The sequence below is a fragment of the Polypterus senegalus genome, chromosome 2 (genome assembly GCF_016835505.1).
Source record: "Polypterus senegalus isolate Bchr_013 chromosome 2, ASM1683550v1, whole genome shotgun sequence".
NCBI lineage: Eukaryota > Metazoa > Chordata > Cladistia > Polypteriformes > Polypteridae > Polypterus > Polypterus senegalus.
Window position 1 is genome coordinate 87,036,706 of NC_053155.1, and position 23,973 is coordinate 87,060,678.

Below are 23,973 nucleotides of genomic sequence, written 5' to 3' on the forward strand. Positions count from 1 at the left end.
TTGTACGAGGAAAAACCCATGTGCGAAATCGTGGGTGAAGCCTTGTGGATATGGTTTCTTCAGGAACATCGAAGAGGTACAGTACATACCTTAGAAATATTTTTCTACATGAAAATAGGCATGCGTTGGATTAACCGGCCAAAACGGCAACCGGCCATGGGATTGTACTGTATATATATATATTGCATATATATAAATTAATAAAAAAAAAAAATATATATATGTGTGTGTGTGCATGTTTATTTATTTTTGTCTCACACAATAACTGGGCCAGCCTAACACAACCTTGTGTTCCAGTCTCCTTGTGCCAGTTAGACATATAGAAAGGATGCTGCATGTAATTTTATTTTTAGAATAAAACTATGTGTAATGGATTAGTTTAACAAGGAAAAAAGAATATATGAAAGACAGCAAAGAACGATAGTCAAAAGTGAAAATGCCCCTGGCACTTTATTAACCCAATAATGTATTACATCAGTAAAATTATTTTTTCACTTTAAGAATTATCACTTTTAAGATTTTAAGTATTAAAACAGTTAACATCTATGTCTTTACTGTTAAGTATACAGTAATGGCTGATTGCTTAACTAAAGTGTTTACTGGAGGTAATCTTTTCAGTCACTATTTAAGTTATGATTTAATCAGATTAAATATTTTAAATAAAATACTAATTCTATGAAGAAGTACAGAAGTGTACAATTAAGAAAATGCCTGCATTTTAGGAATATTAAAGTATCACAACCTAAACGCTAAATTTATTCAGTTGCTCCTGGGCTTCGCTAAGCCGCTCCAGTCGCTTGCTCAGGCGATTCCTTTTCTCTGCAACATCTTTGTTCTCTGAAAGCAATTCATTAACATTCTTGTCCCCTTGAATGAGCTGCAGTATCTGTTTTTGCAGCTCAGTGCCAAACTGGTTAACAATATGGTACAGAATGATCAAAGGAATCTGGTTTGCCAGCCGATCAGAAGCAATCTGAAATGGGAAATAATTCAATTGCTATTCAGATAAGGATGAACAAGAATAGAATTAATACTTTCTTCTTTAGCACAATGATGTACACTTTTTCTCATAAGCCGCTTACCATCCTGCCAGCATCTGAAAGGTTATTCCATTCATATATAAGCATTTGTGTAGTCTTCAAGCAGCACCAAACAAGTCTTGTTGTGTCAGACCATTATTAGGTAACGAGTAGGGAAGAAGTGTGTTCACGTAGTGCGATCATTGACAACACAGGATTACATTGTTTTCTAACCTGGACTAGAAGAAATCAAGTGGTTTCTGGTGAGACCTCCACCCACTTGCACAACTTCTGTGACCTCATTCTCTGTCTCTCTCTCCTGCATCCTCCATAAGAAATGTCAGGCATCCATGTCCTCTGGTGGATTGCTTGCACTCAATAATCTGAGGGAGTGTGGCACATTTACACACTGGTTTCACCCCTCAGTGTCCTGTAGTGCTGTCAATGACCGTTACACCTAGTGTACACTAAAAGGGTTTACCACGCCCTGGCCGTGCCCTTTCACCTGCACTGGCATGTCGACATGTGTTGTCATTGCTGGTGCATGGTTAATCTTAATCTGCTAAGGATTTACTAGACTCTGCACCACATGGCACACTTTATTGTTTGAAAAGCTTGGGCAACCCATTACATTACTCTTTTACAAAAATCAAGTATTACTTGAAATACAATGTCATTTTTAGCTATGTTTATTCTCTTATATATTAAGTTGACTTGGGGAAATAAAAAGAAAAAGGAAATTGCAAATCTTCAGTGTATCATCCAGGATGGTAGGTGCACTGTGGTGGAGTAAAGTGTGCGTCTCTGAGTGGGATTGTTGTGAAGTTTCATGTTGTGTTGTACCTTTTTATACTGTATACATGCGCACAAACAATATATTGGTTTTGCAAAAAGATATGCTTTAAAGATTTAGGCTGACTAGCATTGCAGTAGAATAAAATTATAAATAACACAGGCAGATTTTGATAGGTCCATACCTCAAAGTAAGTATTCAAATGATCTTTCATCACAGATACATCAGCATCTTGTGGAAACTTTTGCTTGGACTTCAATGTAGAAAGTACTCTACTGTAAATTATATCTTGTGAAAAAACAATTCTTTCCATATTAAACTGCGAATACAACATCTTTTCAGCTTCTTGGGATTCTTTTTTAAGAATATCTTCAATCAAGCACTGTAAAAAATGAAAAAGTTAAATATTATAACAACAATATTAACATTTTATTAGTTTAAAGTTAGAAGGAATGAACACAAATTAAAGAAATAATTTTTAATTATCAGATGAATGAGAATACTACGGAAGCTCTGAACTGCACAGTGAAAAAAATTATGGGATAACCCTTATCTCGTATGTAAGACATGTTTTCACGTACATACAAGATACTTTCACGTACGTGCGAGATACTTTCACATACGTTAGAAATGTTTTCACGTAAGTACACGATACTTTCACGTACGTACGAGATAAACTTAGATTAAAATATTACAAAAGTGTGCTTCGGGGCTTCCTAATTACGACCTCACCAAGGCCATGGCGCTTCAGTTTGACGTCACTTCCAGCGCTTGTAGCGTGGTGATATAAAAACGCAGACGGATGGGCTTTTATTTATTAAAGGAGTGTGGGATGGTTAGAGATGGGGTTAACAGAAGCTTGCAATACCTACGTCAGGTAATGCCCAGAACGTCAGTCACGAAATGCCCATCGCATACCCCGTTACACTATGGTTAAGATTAGGCTTGTGGGAGGGTAAGGGTTTAGTTACGTGCTTTATGTTTACAGGTATTCGTCTGCCCACTCATACGGAGCAACTGAAGAGATATGGTGTTTTTTCTTCTTCCCAGGAAATAATTTGGTGTGTACAACTTACTATCTCGTGCCCACCACTTACCATAGCCTGCGCACCAGGGGCCTCATGCATAAACGATGCGTATGCACAGAAATGTTGCGTAAGAACATTTCCACATTCAAATCACGATGCATAAAACCTACACTTGGCGTAAAGCCACGCACATTTCCACGGTACTTTATGCTCTGTCGTACGCAAGTTCTCTGCTCGGTTTTGCAGACTGGCGGCACCCAGCGTCAAAGCAGTGCTACTGTCCCTGTGTGGTTATCCTTTATTTTCCTGACGCGGCTTTATAAATACACTGAAATTAACCGCATATTGTTTACTAGTTTATTGCATCTGATTGTAATTAACCTGTAACAATATAATGGTCCACAGAATGGTCAAACTATTCTAAATACCATAACTGCTTTAACGTTGTTACTCTCACTGCACATTCTTCTTCTTCTTTCAGCTGCTCCTGTTAGGAGTTGCCATAGCGGATCATCTTTTTCCATATTACTCTCACTGCACCACTCGGAGCAGCTCATTGGAAAGAGAATTATCGGTATACAGCATCAAGCACACACTGCCTCAGCCATGCTTCCTATTTGAACTGCTCCTCATATGACCCACGCTTCAAACGTTTCCTGTATGGACCTCGCGGTTCAGAAAGAGTTTCATCCCAAGAACTCTAAACACACTCAATTAGTCCATCAACTGCTTCTTGTAGAACTGTTTGTACTTATAAGTACAGTTACCTCATTGTAAACTTGCAGTACAGTTATATTACACAACCTGAGCCACTTTATAAAGCGCGTATTTACATATGATGATGATATCATTTTTAAGATGAAATGCAGCAAAATATGTTTATTATATTATACAGATAAAACTTTAATTTCATTTAAATAATCTATATTGTTAATAATTGAAGGACACGGTATTGCTACGCTAGCAAGGATCTGGTGCTCTGCTCCGCTCGCACTATATGCTTCACTGGGACTGGCTTGAAGGATAGACTAATTAAACATGTACTACGAAGATATTTCAATGTTTCTTAAAAGTTTTGAAGAATCAGCATTATAAGCTTACAGATGGCTTAACGTCTATTACAGAGCTGATTGTGTGGCGATCGGTTACTTGGAGAAAGAAAAGGAAGGACAGGAATTGGAGGTTAGTACGTTTGAAAGAGACAGTACTGCAGGGGTGGCCTTTTAGGCATGTGCACACTATGCACCTGCACAGGGCCGCCAAATCCCAGGGGCCGCCACGCCAATATATATTGAATAGGCCTAAAAAACAGAAAGAGAAAATAATGACACAGCTAAAAACACAGCACCAAATTTCGGCAAAAGTTAAACGCTTGTGTCATGAGCACGAGATGGCTATGCAGTGTCCGCAACGGATGTGGCCACCCGCCGTGCATAAGATACCATTTTGACATTGGCGGGCGAAGGAGCCACCGATTCTTTCTCTGCCCAGGACCTCCACGAGCCTAGAGCCGCTCCTGAATACTGCTGCAATAAATTATTTCATTGGAGGTCGTGCACAATCACTGCACCACCGTGTTCACATGTTTAATAACGTGCTTTAACTCTTATCATCATGAAAATGATATCACATATACATCTCAGTATTTTATTTATTCAGAGAGCTATAATATCACGAATGTAATGGATTCTGTGTTCTGTCAGAGGTAGAGAAAGCTGGTTTAAGAAGCACTAGTGATTCACACACATAGAGCACATAGAAGATCAAATACAAAACAAAGCATTTAACGTGCTAATTTAGTTACGATGTGTTTGGAGAAACTAGTAAATTAAATGATTTTAAGATGAAGTTTATGATGTTCTACTTTAATGACAAAATAAACTACGTGATTAACGTGGACATTTCGAGATTGAAGTTGACATTTTGTGCTTTTTCCCAACTGTGTGCCTTTTTTTGTCTGTGTCCTAATAAGCTTTCATATAAATCTCAGATGGTGGGCTACAACTCGCCTTTTCAAGGCGACTTTAATATCTGACAACTTCTTTTGTATTTAGGGCACCGTGCGACTTTGTGAACCTGAGCTTTCGTGTTTCCTTGACACGCTATGTCACTCGATCAGCTTCCTTTTGTTGTTTATACCACTGTTTAAACCAACAAATAGTACGTTTTTCCTCAAGTCCACTTGATATTTGCTGAAATTCTTCCATTTCCCCTTTTGCTTTTGTCATTGTCTTTTCACAGAACGCTGAGCTTAAGGGCTATTTATATTGATTTGCATATTCAAAGAAAGAAAGTTTCTTCTTCGCATCACCGATAACAGGGCAAGTAAGTCAATGACTTTCCCTACGTTTGGGCTAAGGAAGTATTAGCTGCCATTTAACTTAGGGATCCATCTTGTCAAATACGTGACAATAAAAATCCACCGCAACACGATTTAGATCTCTGCTGTACTTTTAAAGATCGCAGTTCATTTTGCACAATGCAATGGGTGACCCAGTGTGCCAGGTTGGCCAGTGGATTTCACTAGGATATTCAAGTTTGGCTTTTTAACAAGGGTACATTTCTTGCCTGAAAACGGTGGGAGTTAAAGTGGCCCGATTTGGATTTAACTCTTTAGATGCACGTTAAATCACACGGTTCATTGCTTTCAGATAAGCAATTGAGTGTGCCAGGTTTACCAGAGAATTAAATTAGTGAACCCGCATTGAACTGGGTAAACTTCACACGCACTAAATACTGTATGTGAAATATGAATTTCTTTCGTAACTTGTGCGAATACAAGCTGCTGGCTAGTAAGTAAATGACTAACTAATGTAATTTCCTTTAACTATAAATTAGTGCATTGGTTACCAGTGCTGCTTAGCGGATTTAACGATCTGGGCTTGAATGCATAGCCTGCTTTTATAAACTTGCCAATATTCATTTCTGTGGACTGTAACTTTATGAGGAAAACATCAGACTGTTCAGTGACATGTCCTGTTTCTAGAAAATGATGTACAGTAGTACGCGATGGCATTTGGTGCTCATCTGAAAGAATGCGGCGCACAAGCAATATTGGCAAATCTAGATGCAGGAATCTGTGCGTACTCCAACTTCCACGTTCTTCTGCTCCATAAATCCCGATCAGCGTGAAAAGTAACGCTTATGCATGCGCCTTCTGTCCCGTCTCAACTCCTCCCAGAATTATGCCTCTATGAATATGCAAATCAATATAAATTGCCTTTAAGCTCAGCCTTCTGTGAAAAGACAATGGGAAAAGCACGGGGGAAAATATAAGAATTTTAGTGAATACCAAGTGGAGGCAAAGGAAAAGCATACTATTTGTTGATTTAAACAGTGGTATGATCAACAAAAGGAAGTTGATCGAGTGACATAGCGTCAGAGAAATTCGAAAGCTCAAGTTCACAAAGTTGCACAGTGCCAAAATAAAAAAGAAGTCACATATCAAAGTCGCCGTGAAAAGGCGAGTTGTAGCCCACCGTCTGAGCTTATTAGGGTGCAGACAAAAAAATAGACACACAGTTGGAAAAAAGCACGAAATGTTAACTTTAATCTCGAAATTTCCACTTTAATCACGTAGTTTATTTTGTCATTAAAGTAGAACATCATCAACTTCATCTTAAAATCATTTAATTTACTAGTTTCTTAAATCCCATCATAACTAAAGTAGCATGTTAAATGCTTTGTTTTGTATTTGATCTTCTATGTGCTCTATGTGTGTGAATCACTATGTGCTTCTGTTCTTTCTCTTTCTCCAACAGGACACAGAATCCATTACATTCGTGATATTACAGCTCTCTGAATAATTAAAATACTGAGATGTATACGTGGTATCATTTTCATGATGATAGGAATGAAAGCATGTTATTAAACATGGAAACATGGTGGTGCAGTGATTGTTCATGTCTCACACAAGATGCTGTTGTGCCATGCAAAACCTTCGATGAAATAATTTATTGTAGCAGTACTGTCTCTTTCAAACAATTACTGTCCTTACTTTTCTTTCCCCAAATATAATCAGCTCTGTAATAGACGTTAAGCCATCTGTAAGCTTACAACGACAATTCTTCAAAACTTTTAAGGAACAATGAAATATCTTCATAGTACAGTACGTGTTTAATTATTCTATTCATTTATCCTTCCAGTGTCGCGCCAGCCTCAGCAAATATACAGCGCAAGGCAGGAACAATACGTGAACTTGCTAGCGCTGCGGCACCATTAAAATTTTATGTGTATAACACAGGTATAATCAACATATTTTGCTGCATTTCATATTACAAATGATACCGTCATCATATGTAAATACGCACTTTATAAAGTGGCACAGGTTGTGCAATATTATAACCGTAGTGCAAGTTTACAGTGGGGTAATTGAATTTATAAGTACAAACAGTTCTACAAGGAGCAGTGATTGAGTGCGTTTATAGTTCTTGGGATGTAACTGTTTCTGAACCGCAAGGTCTGTACAGGAAAGATTTTGAAATGTTTTGCTGTGGCTGAGACAGCGTGTGCTTGAAGCTGTATACCAATAATTCTCTTTCCGATCAGCTGCTGCTGTGATTCACACTCAGATACAGTGATATAAATACTCCGAGTGGTGCAATGAGAGTAATATGGAAAAAGATGATCCGCTGTGCCAACCCTTAAAGGGAGCAGCTGAAAGAAGAAGAAGAATAACAAGAAGAAGGTGCAGTGAGCGTAACAACGCTAAAGCAGTTATGGTATTTTGAATACTATGGCTATTCCCTGGGCCATTATATTGTTACATGTTAATTACAATCAGACGCATTACACTAATCAACAATATGGTTAATTTCAGTGTATTTATAATGCCGCATCAGGAAAATAAAGAGTAACCACACAGGAACAGTAGCACTGCTTTGACGCTGGGTGCCGCCAGTCTGTAAAACCAAACGGAGAACTTGCGTACGATAGGGTATGAGGTACCGTGGAAAAGTGGGTGGTTTTACGCCAAGTGTAGGTTTATGCATCGCGATTTGAACGTGGAAACGTTCTTACGCAACATTTCTGTGCATACACACCGTTTATGCATGAGGCCCCTGGTGCGCAGGCTATGGTAAGTGGTGGGCACGAGATAGTAAGTTGTACACATCAAATTGTTTTCCAGGAAGAAGAAAAAACACCATATCTCTTCAGTTGCTCCGTAGGAGTGTGCAGACGAATACCTGTAAACATAAAGCACGTAACTAAACCCTTACCCTCCCACAAGCCTAATCTTAACCATAGTGTAATGGGGTATGCGATGGGCATTTCGTGACTGACGTTCTGGGCATTACCTGATGTAGGTATTGCAAGCTGCTGTTAACCCCATCTCTAACCATCCCACACTCCTTTAATAAATAAAAGCCCATCCGTCTGCTTTTTTATATCACCGCGCTACAAGCGCTGGAAGTTACGTCAAACTGAAGCGCCATGGCCTTGGTGAGGTCGTAATTAGGAAGCCCCGAAGCACACTTTTGTAATATTTTAATCTAAGTTTATCTTGTACGTACGTGAAAACATCTCGTACGTACGTGAAATCATCTCGTATGTACATGATATTTTCACGTACATACAAGATAAGGGTTATCCCATAATTTTTTTCACTGTCCGGTTCAGAGCTTCCGTAGTTTACACTTGTCTGCAAAAATAAAATGCTTTTGTCAAATGTTTTAAGAGTATTTTATCATTTTTAGGCTGCTGAATCCAAATCTGGCAACAGAATGGCTCTATCACAGTCTGTTTTTGAAAGTTAAGTTTAAAATGCAGAACACTATTTTAAATAAAAAAAAAACCTATGTTTTTAAATTAATTATTTAGACTGGAAACATATTACTTACAAAACATAATCAGTTGTTAGTTTTTTTTTTTCTCTTACAAACTCTCAAAGTGTTTCACAGTCTGCTGACACAGGTTCGCACCTCTTCATTTTATATTCTATCTACTGTGAGTGCCACAGAGGGCAGATGGGCATCCAGACTGGGATGGAGACTGAGTTCTTACCTGAATCAGAGGCCATAATGGTAGGATGGCAGGAGCAGAAACACAAACTGGCTGAAATGCCCTGTAATCTTTGTCCTGGCTGGGATTCAAGTATAATGAATGGACAGGGTGAATGTGGATACCAGGAGCAGTTCATACCCCCACACAAAGGTGGCAGTGGTCCTCTAGGTTGGTCCCAATCAGGACATGCATAGAGTTGCATAGGAATTGGAGTGCAGAAATACAGCCCTGTCAGTGTCCTTGGGTGCCACCAGAGGGCGCTGCCGGTGGAGGACAACACTGGTTTCCACTCAACCTGGAAGTGCTCCGGACACTGGAAGCATTCCCAGTTCTTACTTGTAAAGGAGCTCACTGCCAAAGTGTAAAATGAAGTAGGCTTTCAATACACAAGCACACTTGGATCAGGTAGTGACACATGACAACATCATTTATTCAGTTGATACTGTGGTATTTGTGGCTGAGGCACCGTAAAATTAGCTTGGTGAAAATAAAAGTGTATTATTTTAAACTCGGAGTTGTGCTGGGTGATATTGTGACTGAAGTGTGGACCTCAAAAAAATGTAACCAGTAATGTTTGTTGTCTCAAAAAAGGAATGGTGTGTATCCTTTTACCATTTGTTTACCTGTTACTAAGACAAGGCATTGAATGGATCAACGTGACCCTTTAGCATTTCTGTTAAACTATTTAAAACAACAACTTTCTATCTTTTAATAATAAAAAAATACATCTTTCTAAAACTTTTAAATATAAATTCATGGCTATTTTAAAGGAATAAGAAAAGAAGAAAAGTACTGATTGAGAGCAAAAACTGTGTAGCTGTGTATCAAAGTACTTGATTTTGTTTACACCATAACTAATGTAATGAATGAAGAAGACAGACATTTTTCAGTTCAAAATACACTTCAAACAATGTTCTGGGAATACAAAATAAATTTGGTTTATGGCATAAGTTATTTAAAAAAAAATCAACATTTTTTTTCAAGATGGCCTTTTTCACTGAATCTGATATCTTCCAGAAAAGGTTTGTGGTAGAGAAATTGCAATTTCAAAAATGGATTCAGCACAAGTGAATCTATAAATTACTCCATTTTGTTTATTTTTTTGTGCGGGACGATTATCCAGTTATATTTGTCTATGCAAATGATATTTTCTTTGATTTTTTTCCTCTCATTAAGTATTTTTTGGTTTGTGAAATTATTTTTGTATTTTGTGCGATTTAGATTCATTTTAACATTGAAATTGTCCTGGTGTTTTACATGTTGAGCCAATGGAGCAAAGGACAGGAACTGTGCGACACTGCAGCTGTGGGGACTGCGCTCAATCTGCACTGAGACCGGAGATGCCTCAGCCCAGCGGTCCTCAAGTTCAGTCCAGGGTGGTCCCCTGTGGTTGCAGGTTTTTGTCCCAACCCGTTTCTTCTCTTAAACGAATAGTCCACCCAAAAATGATTTTGTTTAATGTTGCTTATCCCATGTACTTTGAAGTGATGGCTGAGAAAATATTTAATCTCATGTTTTTGTGGAGAAATTACATATTGAATATTCACACTCCACAGAGCCCTGAGGTGGCCAATAATGCACAACGGTAAATTTGTATGAAAAACATCCATGGAAAAAAAAAGGTCACTTAACTGGTGTCACATAATCCGCATGTTGGATATCCATCAATATGGTGAAACGTGGAAAATATGTGCATTTTTTCCTAAAATAGTATTAATGGTTACTTCGTGGATGGCCAGCTTTCATAGTAAATAAGAAAGATGTCATTCCCACAATGCTGTGAGTCTGACCCTACTCTTCACCAATAAAAGAGGGGGAGAGGCAGATCATTTTTCAGATGATTCTCTACATTCTGCTGATGATTTATGTTTGGAGTAGGCCAAAGGATGTCTTCAATGTATAATGTGTGCTGCCAACTGTTAAACATGGTTAAGGCTCATGGCCAAAGAATATGTGACTATTTTAAAGGAGCAAATGAACTCTGTGGTGCAAACATGATGTTACTGTATTCCAGGATGGCAATCCCCATTATGTGCTGCTAAACTAATTCAAGAGTCGTTTCATGAACATCATGATGAAATTAAATGCCTTCCATGTCCTCCCCAGTAACCAGACTTAAATGTCATTAAGTCTTTATGAGTCTTTAAGTTCTAGAACATAGAAAGCAAAGTTGAATTATGCTCACTTCATTCCATAAAGAACTGTTCAGGACTTGGAGGACAGCATTTCAAGAAGTTGTTCTAAATGGTCCTAGACCATTCATATCAGCATATTGTTAGGTGTTTCCATTACGTTGTCCATCCATGTATGCTTTTTATTTTAAAAGCAAAAAAAAAAAATATAATCTTACCTTTATTGCTCGAAGTAAATTTGGATAATTTTCGAAGTAAGCCTTTGCAGTCTTTGTAAATGCTGAACGTATTAGCTCTGTGAAAAAAATGTTGAATTTCATTGTTTGGTTGTTTTCATTACGGATGTTTCTATTTAGTTAACATTTCAACATTGTTGCTTGGCTTGAATAAATTGAAGTGATCAGTGTGTGATGTCAGTCGTGTGACGGTCTTCCTGGTTATCGGAGACTGCAGATAAAACAAGCAAAAAACCTAACAGTCTTTCGTCTCTCTTTGTTCCTTGCTTCTTTTTGTTAAATTTCTGATATTTTGGGTCTATTTTTGTGTTTGTTCTCTTTTCTTTTTTTTCTAGTTTCACTATGAAGTCAGTTATTGTATAAGTTCAACTTGATTGTAAGCAATGTTATTTTCTTTAAATAAAATAAACAAAAAAAAAAACTTACTTTATTGATGTGCTATTCTGTTTAATTATTCTGGTATTCAACCCTTTGCTTACTTTTTTAACTTTGATCTTTATGTAGTGTTTCTATTTATGACAAAAATAAGACACACTTTCTGGTAACAAGTTCAGATTTACTTATAAAAGGAAACGGAGTACCAGAGAAAAATGACAAAACTAATCTTGAACTCTATATGTATTGTGCTGGGGGGATGTGTGTTTGTGTGAATGTATCCGGAGGGATCATCCACATCCACATCTGTGCAGTTGGTATGGGTGTCAGTTCTGTACAAGCCTGTAATCAAGTAGGTGTGTTCAGAAAATTAAAGATTTATTGGATGAAATAATGGAATGATGGGTTATTATTGTATAGAAACAGTACTTTATTTTATTTTAAACTGCTTTCCTTGATAAGATCAATCATGGGAATGCTTTCAAAGATAATATTAAAGATCAGGATTATGGATCACTATGGATAAGAGTAATTTAGATTCTTTAGGTCTGTGATTGTATGAGAGGCTGGACACTAAGGAGGGAGAAAAGGACCTGTACCGATTGGCTAGACAGAGGGACTGAGCTGGGAAAGGGTGATAAAGGATAAAGATGTAAACGTACTCACAAATGAGGAGAGTGTGTTGAGCAGTGGCGATAGTGAATCAGGAAGTGCAATGGATTAGCAAGGAGGAAGTAAGGACAGCTATGAAGAGAATGAAAAATGGAAAGGCCATTGGTCCAGATGACATACCTGTGAAAACATGGAGGTGTTTAGGAGAGATGGTAGTAGAGTTTTTAACCAGATTGTTTAATGCAATCTTGGAAAGTGAGAGGATGCCTGAGGAGTGAAGAAGAAGTGTATTGGTGCCAATATTTAAGAATATGGAGGATGTACACGACTGCAGTAACTACAGGGGGATAAAATTGATGTGCTTTGATGAGCCACAGCATGAAGTTATGGGAAAGAGTAGTGGAAGGTAGGTTAAGAAGTGAGGTGATGATTAGTGGAGCTGTGGTATTGTATGAAAAAGTTTGGAGGGGCAGAGAAGTACATAAGAGTTGTACAGCATATGTACGAGGGAAGTGTGACAGTGGTGAGGTCTATGGTAGGAGTGATGGATCTATTCAAGGTGGAGGTGGGATTACATCAGGGATTGGCTCTGAGCCCTTTCTTATTTGCAATGGTGATGGACAGTTTGACAGACGAGATTAGACAGGAGTCTTCATGGACTATGATGTTTGCTGATGACATTGTGATCTGTAGTGATAGTAGGGAGCAGATTGAGGAGACCCTGGAGAGGTGGAGATATGCTCCAGAGAGGAGAGGAATGAAGGTCAGTATTAATAAGACAGAATACATGTGTGTAAATGAGAGGGAGGTCAATGAAATGGTGAGGGTTCAAGGAGTAGAGCTGGCAAAGGTGGATGAGTTTAAATAATTGGGATCAACAGTACAGAGTAATGGGGCAGAGAGGTGAAAATGAGCGTGCAGGCTGGGTGGAATGGGTGGAGAAGAGTGTCAGGAGTAATTTGTGACAGACGGATATCCGCAAGAGTGAAAGGGAAGGTCTACAGGATGGTAGTGAGGCCAGTTATGTTATATGGGTTGGAGACGGTGGCACTGACCAGAAACCAGGAGACAGAGCTGGAGGTGGCAGAGTTAAAGATGCTAAGATTTGCATTGGGCGTGACGAGGATGGATAGGATTAGAAATGAGTACATTAGAGGGTCAGCTCAAGTTGGATGGTTTGGAGACAAAGTCAGAGAGGCGAGATTGCGTTGGTTTGGACATGTGCAGAGGAGAGATGCTGAGAGTATTGGGAGAAGAATGCTAAGGATAGAGCTGCCAGGTAAGAGAAAAAGAGGAAGGACTAAAAGAAGGTTTATGGTGGTGAGAGAGGACATGCAGGTGATGGGTGTAATAGAACAAGATGCAGAGGACAGAAAGATATGGAAGAAGATGATCTGCTGTGGCAACCCCTAACGGGAGCAGCCAAAAGAACAAGGTCTGTAATTAATTTGAAGATTTGACTTGGTTCATCATATCAGACTGCTCCTGGAGAATGAGAAGTCTAGACCACCCTATTCAAAGGATTACCGTCAGGGTACACAACATTAGAAAATAAAATACAAACAGTAAATTACAGAGCAGGAAATCAAGTAACCTTGGGGTATTTTCAGTGTCTGAAAAAAAGCAGTTAAAAATTGCTATGTGAAGATTTGCAAATGTTTTCCTTTTTTGTTTGTGTAATGCAATCATTTAAATGTGCTTTTGCCATAATCTGATACTGCACATTGATAAACAGTACTTGTATTGCAATGTTCTCCTTAATTTCTTCTTTTATGGTTCACATCATCTAAGTAAATTTGATCCAGGCCTTGTGCTGCATTTATCATGAATGCTCTACTATATATTTATTAATAGATAGATAGATAGATAGATACTTTATTAATCCCAAGGGGAAATTCACATAATCCAGCAGCAGTATACTGATACAAAGAAACAATATTAAATTAAATAGTAATAAAAATGAAAAGAATTAAAATAAAATTAATGTTCGCATTTACTCCCCCGGGTGGAATTGAAGAGTCGCATAGTGTGGGGGAGGAACGATCTCCTCAGTCTGTCAGTGGAGCAGGACAGTGACAAAAGTCTGTCACTGAAGCTGCTCCTCTGCCTGGAGATGATCCTGTTAAGTGGATGCAGTGGATTCTTCATGATTGACAGGAGTTTGCTTCTATCTATCTATCTATCTATCTATCTATCTATCTATCTATCTATCTATCTATCTATCTATCTATCTATCTATCTATCTATCTATTCTGTGTATGTGTGTTTTAATAACATAACTGTCAATGGTTGCCAAGAGAATAAATCAGAAAAATGATTTTTCATGATGCAAAAGACAGAAGTACATATTTCTAAACTGCAATCTTCATTACCATTAACCAAAATATACTCCCTGGTACGGCATTCATTTTAGGACAACTTTCTTCCTCTGACAAAACTCCTTCCGATCTATTTTTCTATCTATTTTCTCCCTTTGTCAATAACAGTTTGAGATTTTAGACCTAAATTTACTGCTAAATTTTATATAATCTGTTCAGACTAGCCCAGCACAATCAGTCAGATACCAATCATCCTTGAACCAAGTAGTATATTGTTCCTTAGTTTTACTAATGGTTGCCAACAGTGGCCCAGGTTTTTGTCCCAACCACTTTCTTCTCATAACAGGATCCTAATTAAGCAAATGTCTTATTTTTCTGTTTCTGTTTTTTTTTTGTATCATTCCAGAAATCACAGACAGTTTATGCTAATACTTGTTTTACTATTTTTTAATTTTCTAATTAATAAAACAATAATTTAAATGTGTTAGATGTGTATGAATTAATTCTTTTTCATATGCTTTGTTCATTTTGAATTTTCTAGTTATTATTTTCTAATAAGCACAAACGCGGGTATGATGCTGAAATATCTGCGGTCTTCTAGCATTTAGTTTTGTTTGCCCTGCTGTCAACTCTGCTCATTAAATGTCAGCATCAGGATATAATTAATAAAGCAAAAATCACAGAAAAGTTAATTAAAAAGAAAATAACACTAAAGATAAGGTTTAATAATTTGTATTTCTTATAAATGTAAATCTCAAACTACTGCACTTTTCTGAATAAGATGAGCCAAAACTTCACCTAATTAAAAAATGGGACTCACAAATGCTGGACTGTCCTGCTAACTCTATCTGACTCCTAGTGCTGATACTGCTGACGTTTATGCTGTCCACAATATCCCCCTAACCATCTTTGTGATACTCTGCAGCAGTTGGTCCTCCTGCCACTCATCAACTATGTTGTGCTGTTCTGCAGATGCTGCCCTTAGCTAAAACCTTGGTAAAAAAATAAGAATGTGGGCAGCTCTAACAATATCAACTAAAGTTCTGTTCACTGCTTGCTAACATGTTAACTCTACTCCACCCATGTTTGAAAGTTGGCGTCCATGTAAAAAAAAGCATTACACATTTTAGATTACTAATTATTAAACCCCTGCCCGGGGTTTGTTTCCTGCCTTGTGCTATGTGTTGACTGGGATTGGCTCCGGCAGACCCCCGTGACCCTGTAGTTAGGATATAGCGGGCTGGATACTGGATGGAGGGATAATTACACTAAACTAGAGGAAACTAAACTGTTGATTACATCTTGTCTGAAGAAGGGGCCTGAGTGGCCTCGAAAGCTTGCATACTGTAATATTTTTAGTTTGCCAATAAAAGGTGTCATTTTGCTTGACTTCTCGCTAATAAACTAGAGGAAATACAATCAAAGTCCATAATCTATAACCTTGTCTTGATTCATACTGTATGTTTATATTGTGTTCATAAACTTTTACTATACCCTTCACCAGTGCAGTCACCGTTTAATAAATCATTTATGTTAATTTGGTTGTCAAAAGCAGTCACTGTAAAAAGGCTGCCGAGCCGAACAGTCAATCACTTTAACTCTGCCGCAGTCCCTCACTCTGCTGCTTCTTACTGGAGTGGTTACATTTTTTCTCTGTTTTGTAAGACATTTTCTACAACTCTCATCTGTGTCTCATGCTTTCTTCTTCTTTGTTTTGCATTGTAAGTTAGGTTAGGGCAGTTGGAGGGGTGGGGTAGTAGTAGGTTCAAGTGACTGGAGAAGAGCACTGACAATGCAATGTGGACCACACTTGTAATCATCTCTCTGTCTCTCTCTCTGGTTCACTTGCTTTGTCTCATGTGACATGGCCAGTAGCGACCTTAGTGGGGGGCTTCCGAGGCTTTAGCCCCTGACCTTTGAAAGTGCACCACCCAAAACCAATCTAATGGACTTAGGCTCCCAGACCCACCAATTCTCTACCCTCCCCCACTTGTTGACTGCAGTAAAACTTTAAAGATGACCCCCACCCCACCCTCAACGCTATCTTGCACATACTGTATGTTGAAGTGACGGCATTAATCAGTTGTGAAGGACGGCCCAGGTTCCTACCCAGCCTGGATGTCCTTGGAATGGAAGGAGTGAGGAAGAGAAAGATAGCAACAAGCCCAGGTTTGGATCCCCGCACAGGTGACCACAAGGCATGCCTGGTACTGTAGTCCCAGGGAACAGTCTTGCTGGGTCCACTGCGGGCCGCCAGAGGGAGCTGCAGGATTTGGGAGTCCCTATTCTGTGAGGCTCCAACCTCATCTGGAAGTGCTTCGGAGCTGTAGGATCATATCACCAGAAGTACTCTCAGGGGATTAGATAAAAGTACCAATCTGCCTCCTAGTGACAAGGCAGAGTCGGGTAGAGGTGGATGAAGCGTGTGGGGAGGAGTGGAGGAGGCAGTGAGTGACTGAGAAAAAGAGAGAGAGAGAGAGAAGACAAAGAGTGATTATTATGCTTTATTGTACTTGTGGCTGTGGTGGAAAGAGTTTGCCACAAATAAAGACTCTTTGTGCTTTGAACTTGTGTCCTGAGCCTGCTTGTGTTGGGTATTTGGGGAGCTGGAGCGCTCCCTACTGTCCACACAGTGCAAAAGCTAGTGACACCTTTAAACATGGCTCACACACAAAACAGCCCAATAACCAGGCCATACCTACCTTAGACAAATTTATCAGAAGCAGAAGGTTCTTGATAACACACATCTAAAGGTTAAATAAAAATCCCCTGAATGATGTCAAGGTTAAAATCTTAAAACATTCGTAAGTAAATCTGAAACTATCTCAGCTCCTCATGTTACTAATTATTGTTGGTCTTAAATGACTTAACATCTAGCTGTTATGACCACTTGGAAAAGGTAGGTGAGAATGAGTTTTTAGACTGGAAAGTAACTAGGAAACTGAGAGAGCAAAAGCAGCAATCAAATTCATTGTCAGAACAGGCACACAATCAGGGCAACAAAAGAGAGAAAATAAGTTCAAAAATCAAAGCCAAAACCTTAAAAACAAGTGATAGTAAAATATTTACATATGTGTGTATTTGTCTTATTTTGATTGTAAAGCGATGTTTTTCCCACCTGAAATAGCAGATAGTAACTTAAAGGAGGGAGCTTCAGCCTTTTCAATATGTTCCTTCATAAATTTCTCGAAAGTTGAATAATTGATGAATCCTGGAAGCTCTTTTCCTCTGTTTTTCTTAATGGAGTCTTTCATATCCAAATCAGCAACTTCCACTAGAAAGAAAAAGACACAGGCGTGTGTCATTTAACGTTTAGGTTATAGGTCCAAATACTGACACTGTGTGACCATGATCACTTCAACTGCCTTTGCTCCAACTGTAAAAACAAAAAAGAAATCTATTTAACTCTGTCTTAAATGTTCTGAGCTGTTTTGGATAAAGGCATCAGAAAGATAATAAGTAATAATATAAAGTGTTTTACATTATATTACAGATGGATACAAACTGTTAATAATGAAGAAAGGAGAAACTTGTAGTCATAGTAGATTGTGAAATAGTGTCACCTCATTCACAAAATCTGCAGTAATGTTAATCTTTATATAATGAGTCTGTCATGCATGCACATCAGAGGACCTCCTTGCAGGCTCAATCGAAGTATGTAATAACTTGCTGAGGAGAGAGGGGGCACTGCTGCTAACGCTGTCATCTCCGTCTTTCCCCACAGTGCCAAGAAGCCACTCATTGAAGGCAATTAGCCCCAGTCCATCCAGTCCAGCCACCACAAAATCCCGGGCGTCCCGGAAAAAGGTGTCATTTTTTTGTCCAGAGCAACCCGTGAGACAGAACTCCGCTAAGACCAACAAAACCTCAGTCAGCCTTTGTTTGACTTCCCGTTGAATGAGTGCCATTTCATTTCTTTTCTCTTTGTTTTCTTGACTTTGGTGTTCCACAATTTCTTGCCACAGTCCTGAGCTGTCATTCCTGCACCTGTTCATAGAGTCTTTCATATTGGACATTACTGAATGAATACAAAATTGCATTGGTGGTGCATAAGTAATGATGCTTTTCTTGTTTAATATTAACAGTACAGAAAGAAACACCAAAAAGTAAAACTTCATGATAATTATTAAAACAAACTCTTGGAACAAATTAAGCCTAGATAGTAAATTTAAAGGTTTAATACTATAGTTTATATTTACCCATAAAACAGCACCCTTGCCATTTGTATTTGAGAAGAATGTGTTTCTCAAGAAAAAAAATGAGACAGAGAATTGTCAACAAAATCACTTTATCCATGAGAAAGTCGCCAGCTTTTCAAAAATAAGCCCAGCTTTCCCTCTGTTTCTTCTCCTACAGCCTTCTTTTGCTCTTTCTATCATGGCGCTTTTATCTTCTAGCTGTACCGACTCACATGAGATACTATATTTGAAAATATTATTTCATTCTGGAAGGCATAAAGAAAAAAATGCATACTATTGTATATACATTTTGATTTTCACATGTCCAGTTGTTTGGATTTTCCTTGCTTTGGCCTGAAACTTTTCTTTTTTATTTTGCAATTTTTTTAATCATTTTTTGTGGTCTGTGAGTACAATTCTTTAAATATCCCAAGTACTCTCTCTGCAAAAACAGGAAAAATGCGAGCTTCCCAGAATTTTGTTTTCTCTCCAGCTTCTCTAAGTAATACCTTCAAACTTACAGGAATTGTTTACCCACCATTTGGATTGATAAGTAAGAACTAAGAATAAACATGGTTAACATTTGCAGTTTTTTAACTGAAAATGTAAAGGTAAGGTAAGAAGCACATTGTTTTGACCTTTGATCCTGTATCAGTTATCATAAAGTTACATGTATTCATCTTTTCTAACAAGGCTTCTATTTTAAAATCATTATATGAAATGATGAATTCTGATCCTTGAAAGAGCCTTTTCTTTGATCCACAATTAAATGGAGTTTAATTGCGAATATTTCACTGATCTAAGGGCAACTTTCCATTGGAGCTTTGGTTCAATACTGCATATTGTAGCTCTGGACTGTCCTCCATCTTGAAGGTTAGACACATTATCCCAGTGTTTATGTAGATTTTCACCTTCACTGCAGAAACATGCAATCGGGTTAACTGATGACTTGAAATGCTCTTGAACAAGTTCATGCATGAATCTATTCTGTATTTGGACCCCTTTTTAGTTCTGCTCAGAAAAGGAGAAGAACAGAGGTTTTATTTCATTGTAGCTAAAACAGTTTCTGACATGAGAACCACGAAAAATAGAAACAGTAAAAAAAAAAAAAGAAAAAAGATGAGCTTTATTTATATAGATAAAAATCTTTGATCACATCTTCATCTCTGATGTACACATTGTTATTTTTGGTGACTTACACATAACTGATTTTGGGTGACATTTCATATTCTAATCCCTTTTATAACTATTATTTTAGGTTATGCTTCTGTGTTTTCAGTGTTTTCAGCTGAGAAATTGCCCAGTAGATTTAAACTCAATCAAAAACCCTTCTTTTTTCATAGACTCTGATGCTGTATGAAGATCGGCATCGTCACCTAAATGTGTGCTCTGTGTATGTTGTGCTGATTTGCGGTTGTCATTTTTAAACTACGTGCTATGCAGTGAACTGTCGATTTTTACTCTTAATGAAATTATTATGAGCCCTGGTGCTAAAAATAACATTGTCTAAAAATTACCCAGGAGTCTATTGAGCAGGAAATAAAAAGAACAACTAGAAAACATCTGCCATATCTGCCCTGTTTTTAGCAGAGGATTCCAAACATCGATAGTACTGCTACCCATTTGGGCGAGAGATTCTTTGGGTAGTCAAGTCAGTTAAACTGGACACTAATTAGGTAGTCAAATCTATTACAAATAAAATTGGCTTATAACTGCATGAACGTTTAAAAGGTGACATCCCTGCAGCTGTGGTTTTCATGGCATTTCTGGACAGTTCTGCTAGAAGCAATGAGTTTTTCCATTTGGACTGATTAGTATCAACTAGACATCTAAGATACTTCTTAAGGTCTCTTCCTCTCTTTCTTTCAAATTTTCAATCTTTCAGATTGGTAACCTTAAATTTTTCGACAAAAATTATTCTAAAGTCTGGAGAAGAATATCTAATTAAAAACTAAAATTTCGCATTGTACTTCATTTCAAATTAATGTTTTGCTTGTATTATTTAACGCTGCAGTAATGAGACCTGGGTTTGCTTCCCGTGTTCTCCCTGCGTGGAGTCTGTATTTTCTCCCCGTGTGGGTTTCCTCCCGTTGCTCCGGTTTCCTCCCACAATCCAAAGACATGCAGGTTAGATGCATTGGGGATCCTAAATTGTCCGTAGTGTGTGCTTGGTGTGTGGGTGTGTGTGTGTGTCCTGCGGTGGGCTGGCGCCCTGCCCAGGGTTTGTTCCTGCCTTGCATCCTGTGCTGGCTGGGAATGGCTCCAGCAGACCCCCATTAAACTGTGTTAGGATATAGCGGGTTAGAAAATGACTTACTGACTGAGTGACTGTTGTGGCAGAGCCGAGTCGCTTGGAGGGTCCGGGAGAGGAGCAATACCTTCCCCGGGCCACGAGAGGGCAGCTGGCCTGTTCTGCGTGGGGGCCATGGGAGCAGAGCTTGGAAGCTCATCCTAGTTGGGGCCCGTGGTCACCACCAGGGGGCGCCCGGAAACTTATGGAGCCCTGGAAGGCAGCACTTTGGCCACACCAGGAAGTACTGCCGGCAGAAGATTCCAGGTACGCCCCGGAGTGCTTCTGGGTGCAAGAGCAGCATTTCCGCCACACCAGGAAGTGCTGCTGGGATAAGATCAGGAAGCACCTGGAGCACATCCGGGGGAGGTATAAAAGAGGCCGCCTCACTCCAGCAAGAAAACCAGAATCAGGTAGAAGTGGACAGAGCTTTCCTGGGAGGAGTGGGAGGCAACAGAGAGAAGAAGAATAAGAAGAAGAATGAAGTCTAAAGGACTGTGTGTTGGTGATTACTGAACCGGGGGTTGAGTTTGTAAATAGGGGTTGCAATAAAATGCGTGTGTTTGCCCTGCTCGTCGCTAAACATCCAGATGTCTCACCATTCTCCCTAATGGGAAAGAAGACAGCCAGGCGCAGCCAGAAGACAGCGGGCATTCCCAAAAAGCCCATCGTTGAAAGGGTTGGCATGCCGGAAGGAGTGGCTGGAAGAAAGCAGCAGTCTCCGGGAGAAGGGATCCAGGAGGTAGATGAAGGAAGTCTAAAGGACTGTGTGTTGGTGATTACCGCACTGAGGGTTGGGTTTGTAAATAGGGGTTTCAATTAAACGTGTGTGTTTTAAGACGATCTGTGTCTGCCTGTGTGTGTCGGGTTGGAGCATTTCCACACTGTATTATTTAAAAATTAAACATATTCAATATTTGTTGTTAATTTTGCTCACAGTTTAAAGAGATTAAATCCAAATGGCTTTTCCAGTCTTCAAACTTCTCTCGCACTTGATTGAAAATTTTGCTTTCTTGGTCTTGACACATTTCTTCCCCTTTGATTATACTTGAAATGATATCATAATAGCTTTGGAGCTTCTGGAAAGCAAAAGGGAATACATTTTCAGAAAAGTAAACCCGTAATTGTGTGATCTGCATCATAATTGTAATTTTCTTAAAGTGATCTGTAATTAGTGAGCCAAGCACACATCTTTCTACACCATTTTCATGTTTAATGGCTCCCATACCTGTTCCACTACAGATATGACATTAATACTTATCACATATCATATATTGTGCCATGAAACCAAATTTTATAGAAAAGACTTCAGAGAGAAACTTTTCAAGTTGATATTGCATTTCACCATTTACAGGTATTTTAATGTCAAATTACTATCTTGAGACCCAACATTTATTTGATGCAATATTAGTTTTCAAAAAATAATACATAAATTAGTTTTCTAACACTAATACATAAATTACTTTTCAAAATGTTCTTGAGAATTTATGCTTGGCAAACTCATAGTCATTGCTAATTTGCCATGACCTGCTGCAGATGACATATTCCTCCCTTTCTCCATTTTCACATTTACTTGGTGTGACTCTGAATGTTCTATTGAAAATACTGCATTTGTACCTCTATAATCAGAATAAAATAATACAATACAATACAATTATGATTTATTTTTGTATAACCCAAAATCACACAAGAAGTGCTGCGATGCATCCCCACCCCAAAGCCTTGAGTCTCTAAGAAGGAAAAACCCCCAAAAAAACCCTTGTAGGGACAAATGGAAGAAACCTTGGGAAAGGAAGTTCAAAAAGAGATCCCTTTCCAGGTAGATTTTAAAAGAGATAACAAATAAAGAATAAAGAATAAGAAGATTTTATAAGAAAACAATTTTAAAAACTAAATATAGAAACCCTCTCCAAAGCCTGCCAGCTAGAATTTAAACAACATTTGCTTTTGGTACAAAATTTAACATGTTTTAAATTTCCTTTCTAGTCATGGTTTTTGTTAAATAAATATATACCTACACTGGACACAATTTGACTTTGGTCTTGAACATGTCTTAAGTTTTGTTGGAAGCTGAAACACATTTTTACAGAGACAGCCTTAAGTCCATCTCTATACATTATTCTCCCTAAAATAATTCTTTTTATAATGGAAGCTGGATGTGTTTATAGGGGTGTACCCCAGCTGGACTTAGCTAGAGCTTCCTGGTCTTGGTTCGTACCTCCACATGGCTATAATTGTGTAAACTGCATAGAATACAAGTCTGACCATTAAACTAGTAAAGTGAAGAAAGAGAAAAAATTTCTTATTAGCTTTCACTGAAGAAAATATTTTCACTGGAACACCTGTATTTGATACATATTTTTAGGAAGTCACTGCGCACTGGAGAGATTCCAAAGGACTGGAAAATGGCAAATATCATCCCATTATATAAAAAGGGTGACAGGGCAGATCCAAGCAACTATAGGCCAGTAAGCTTAACATGTATCACAGAAAAATTAATGGAAGGAATTATTAAGGATAAGATTGAGCAACACATGGCAAGGACAGGAGTTATTCTGAACAGTCAGCATGGGTTCAGAAGAGGGAGGTCGTGTTTTACTAACATGTTGGGATTCTATGAGGAGGCAACAAAAGGATATGATCAAAGTTGAGCTTATGATATTATTTATCTGGACTTTCAGAAAGCATTTGATAAGGTGCCACATGAGAGGTTGGGCATCAAGTTAAAAGAAGTGGGAGTTCAGGGTGATGTTTTTAGATGGGTGCAGAATTGGCTCAGACACAGGAAGCAGAGGGTGATGGTGCGAGGAACCTCATCAGAACTGGCCGATGTTAAGAGTGGTATTCCACAGGGGTCAGTGCTAGGGCTGCTGCTATTTTTAGTATATATAAATGATTTAGATAGGAATATAAGTAACAAGCTGGTTAAGTTTGCATATGATAACAAGATAGGTGGATTAGCAGATAATTTGTAATCCGTTATTTCTTT

General features: G+C 38.4%; 1 protein-coding gene across 1 annotated transcript in view; it reads right to left on the minus strand.

Moving 5' to 3' along the window:
* Window positions 1-426: 426 nt before the first annotated feature.
* Window positions 427-23,973, minus strand: part of LOC120523127 (interferon-induced GTP-binding protein Mx-like) — a 49,481-nt gene continuing 25,934 nt past the window's right edge. Inside the window, exons 10-14 of the mRNA XM_039744123.1 lie at window positions 21,922-22,063; window positions 17,635-17,790; window positions 11,194-11,270; window positions 1,997-2,194; window positions 427-973 (exon numbers count right to left, since the gene is read on the minus strand). Coding sequence (XP_039600057.1) covers window positions 743-973; window positions 1,997-2,194; window positions 11,194-11,270; window positions 17,635-17,790; window positions 21,922-22,063 — 804 coding nt within the window. The 3' untranslated portion in view covers window positions 427-742. The remainder of the gene's footprint in view (window positions 974-1,996; window positions 2,195-11,193; window positions 11,271-17,634; window positions 17,791-21,921; window positions 22,064-23,973) is intronic.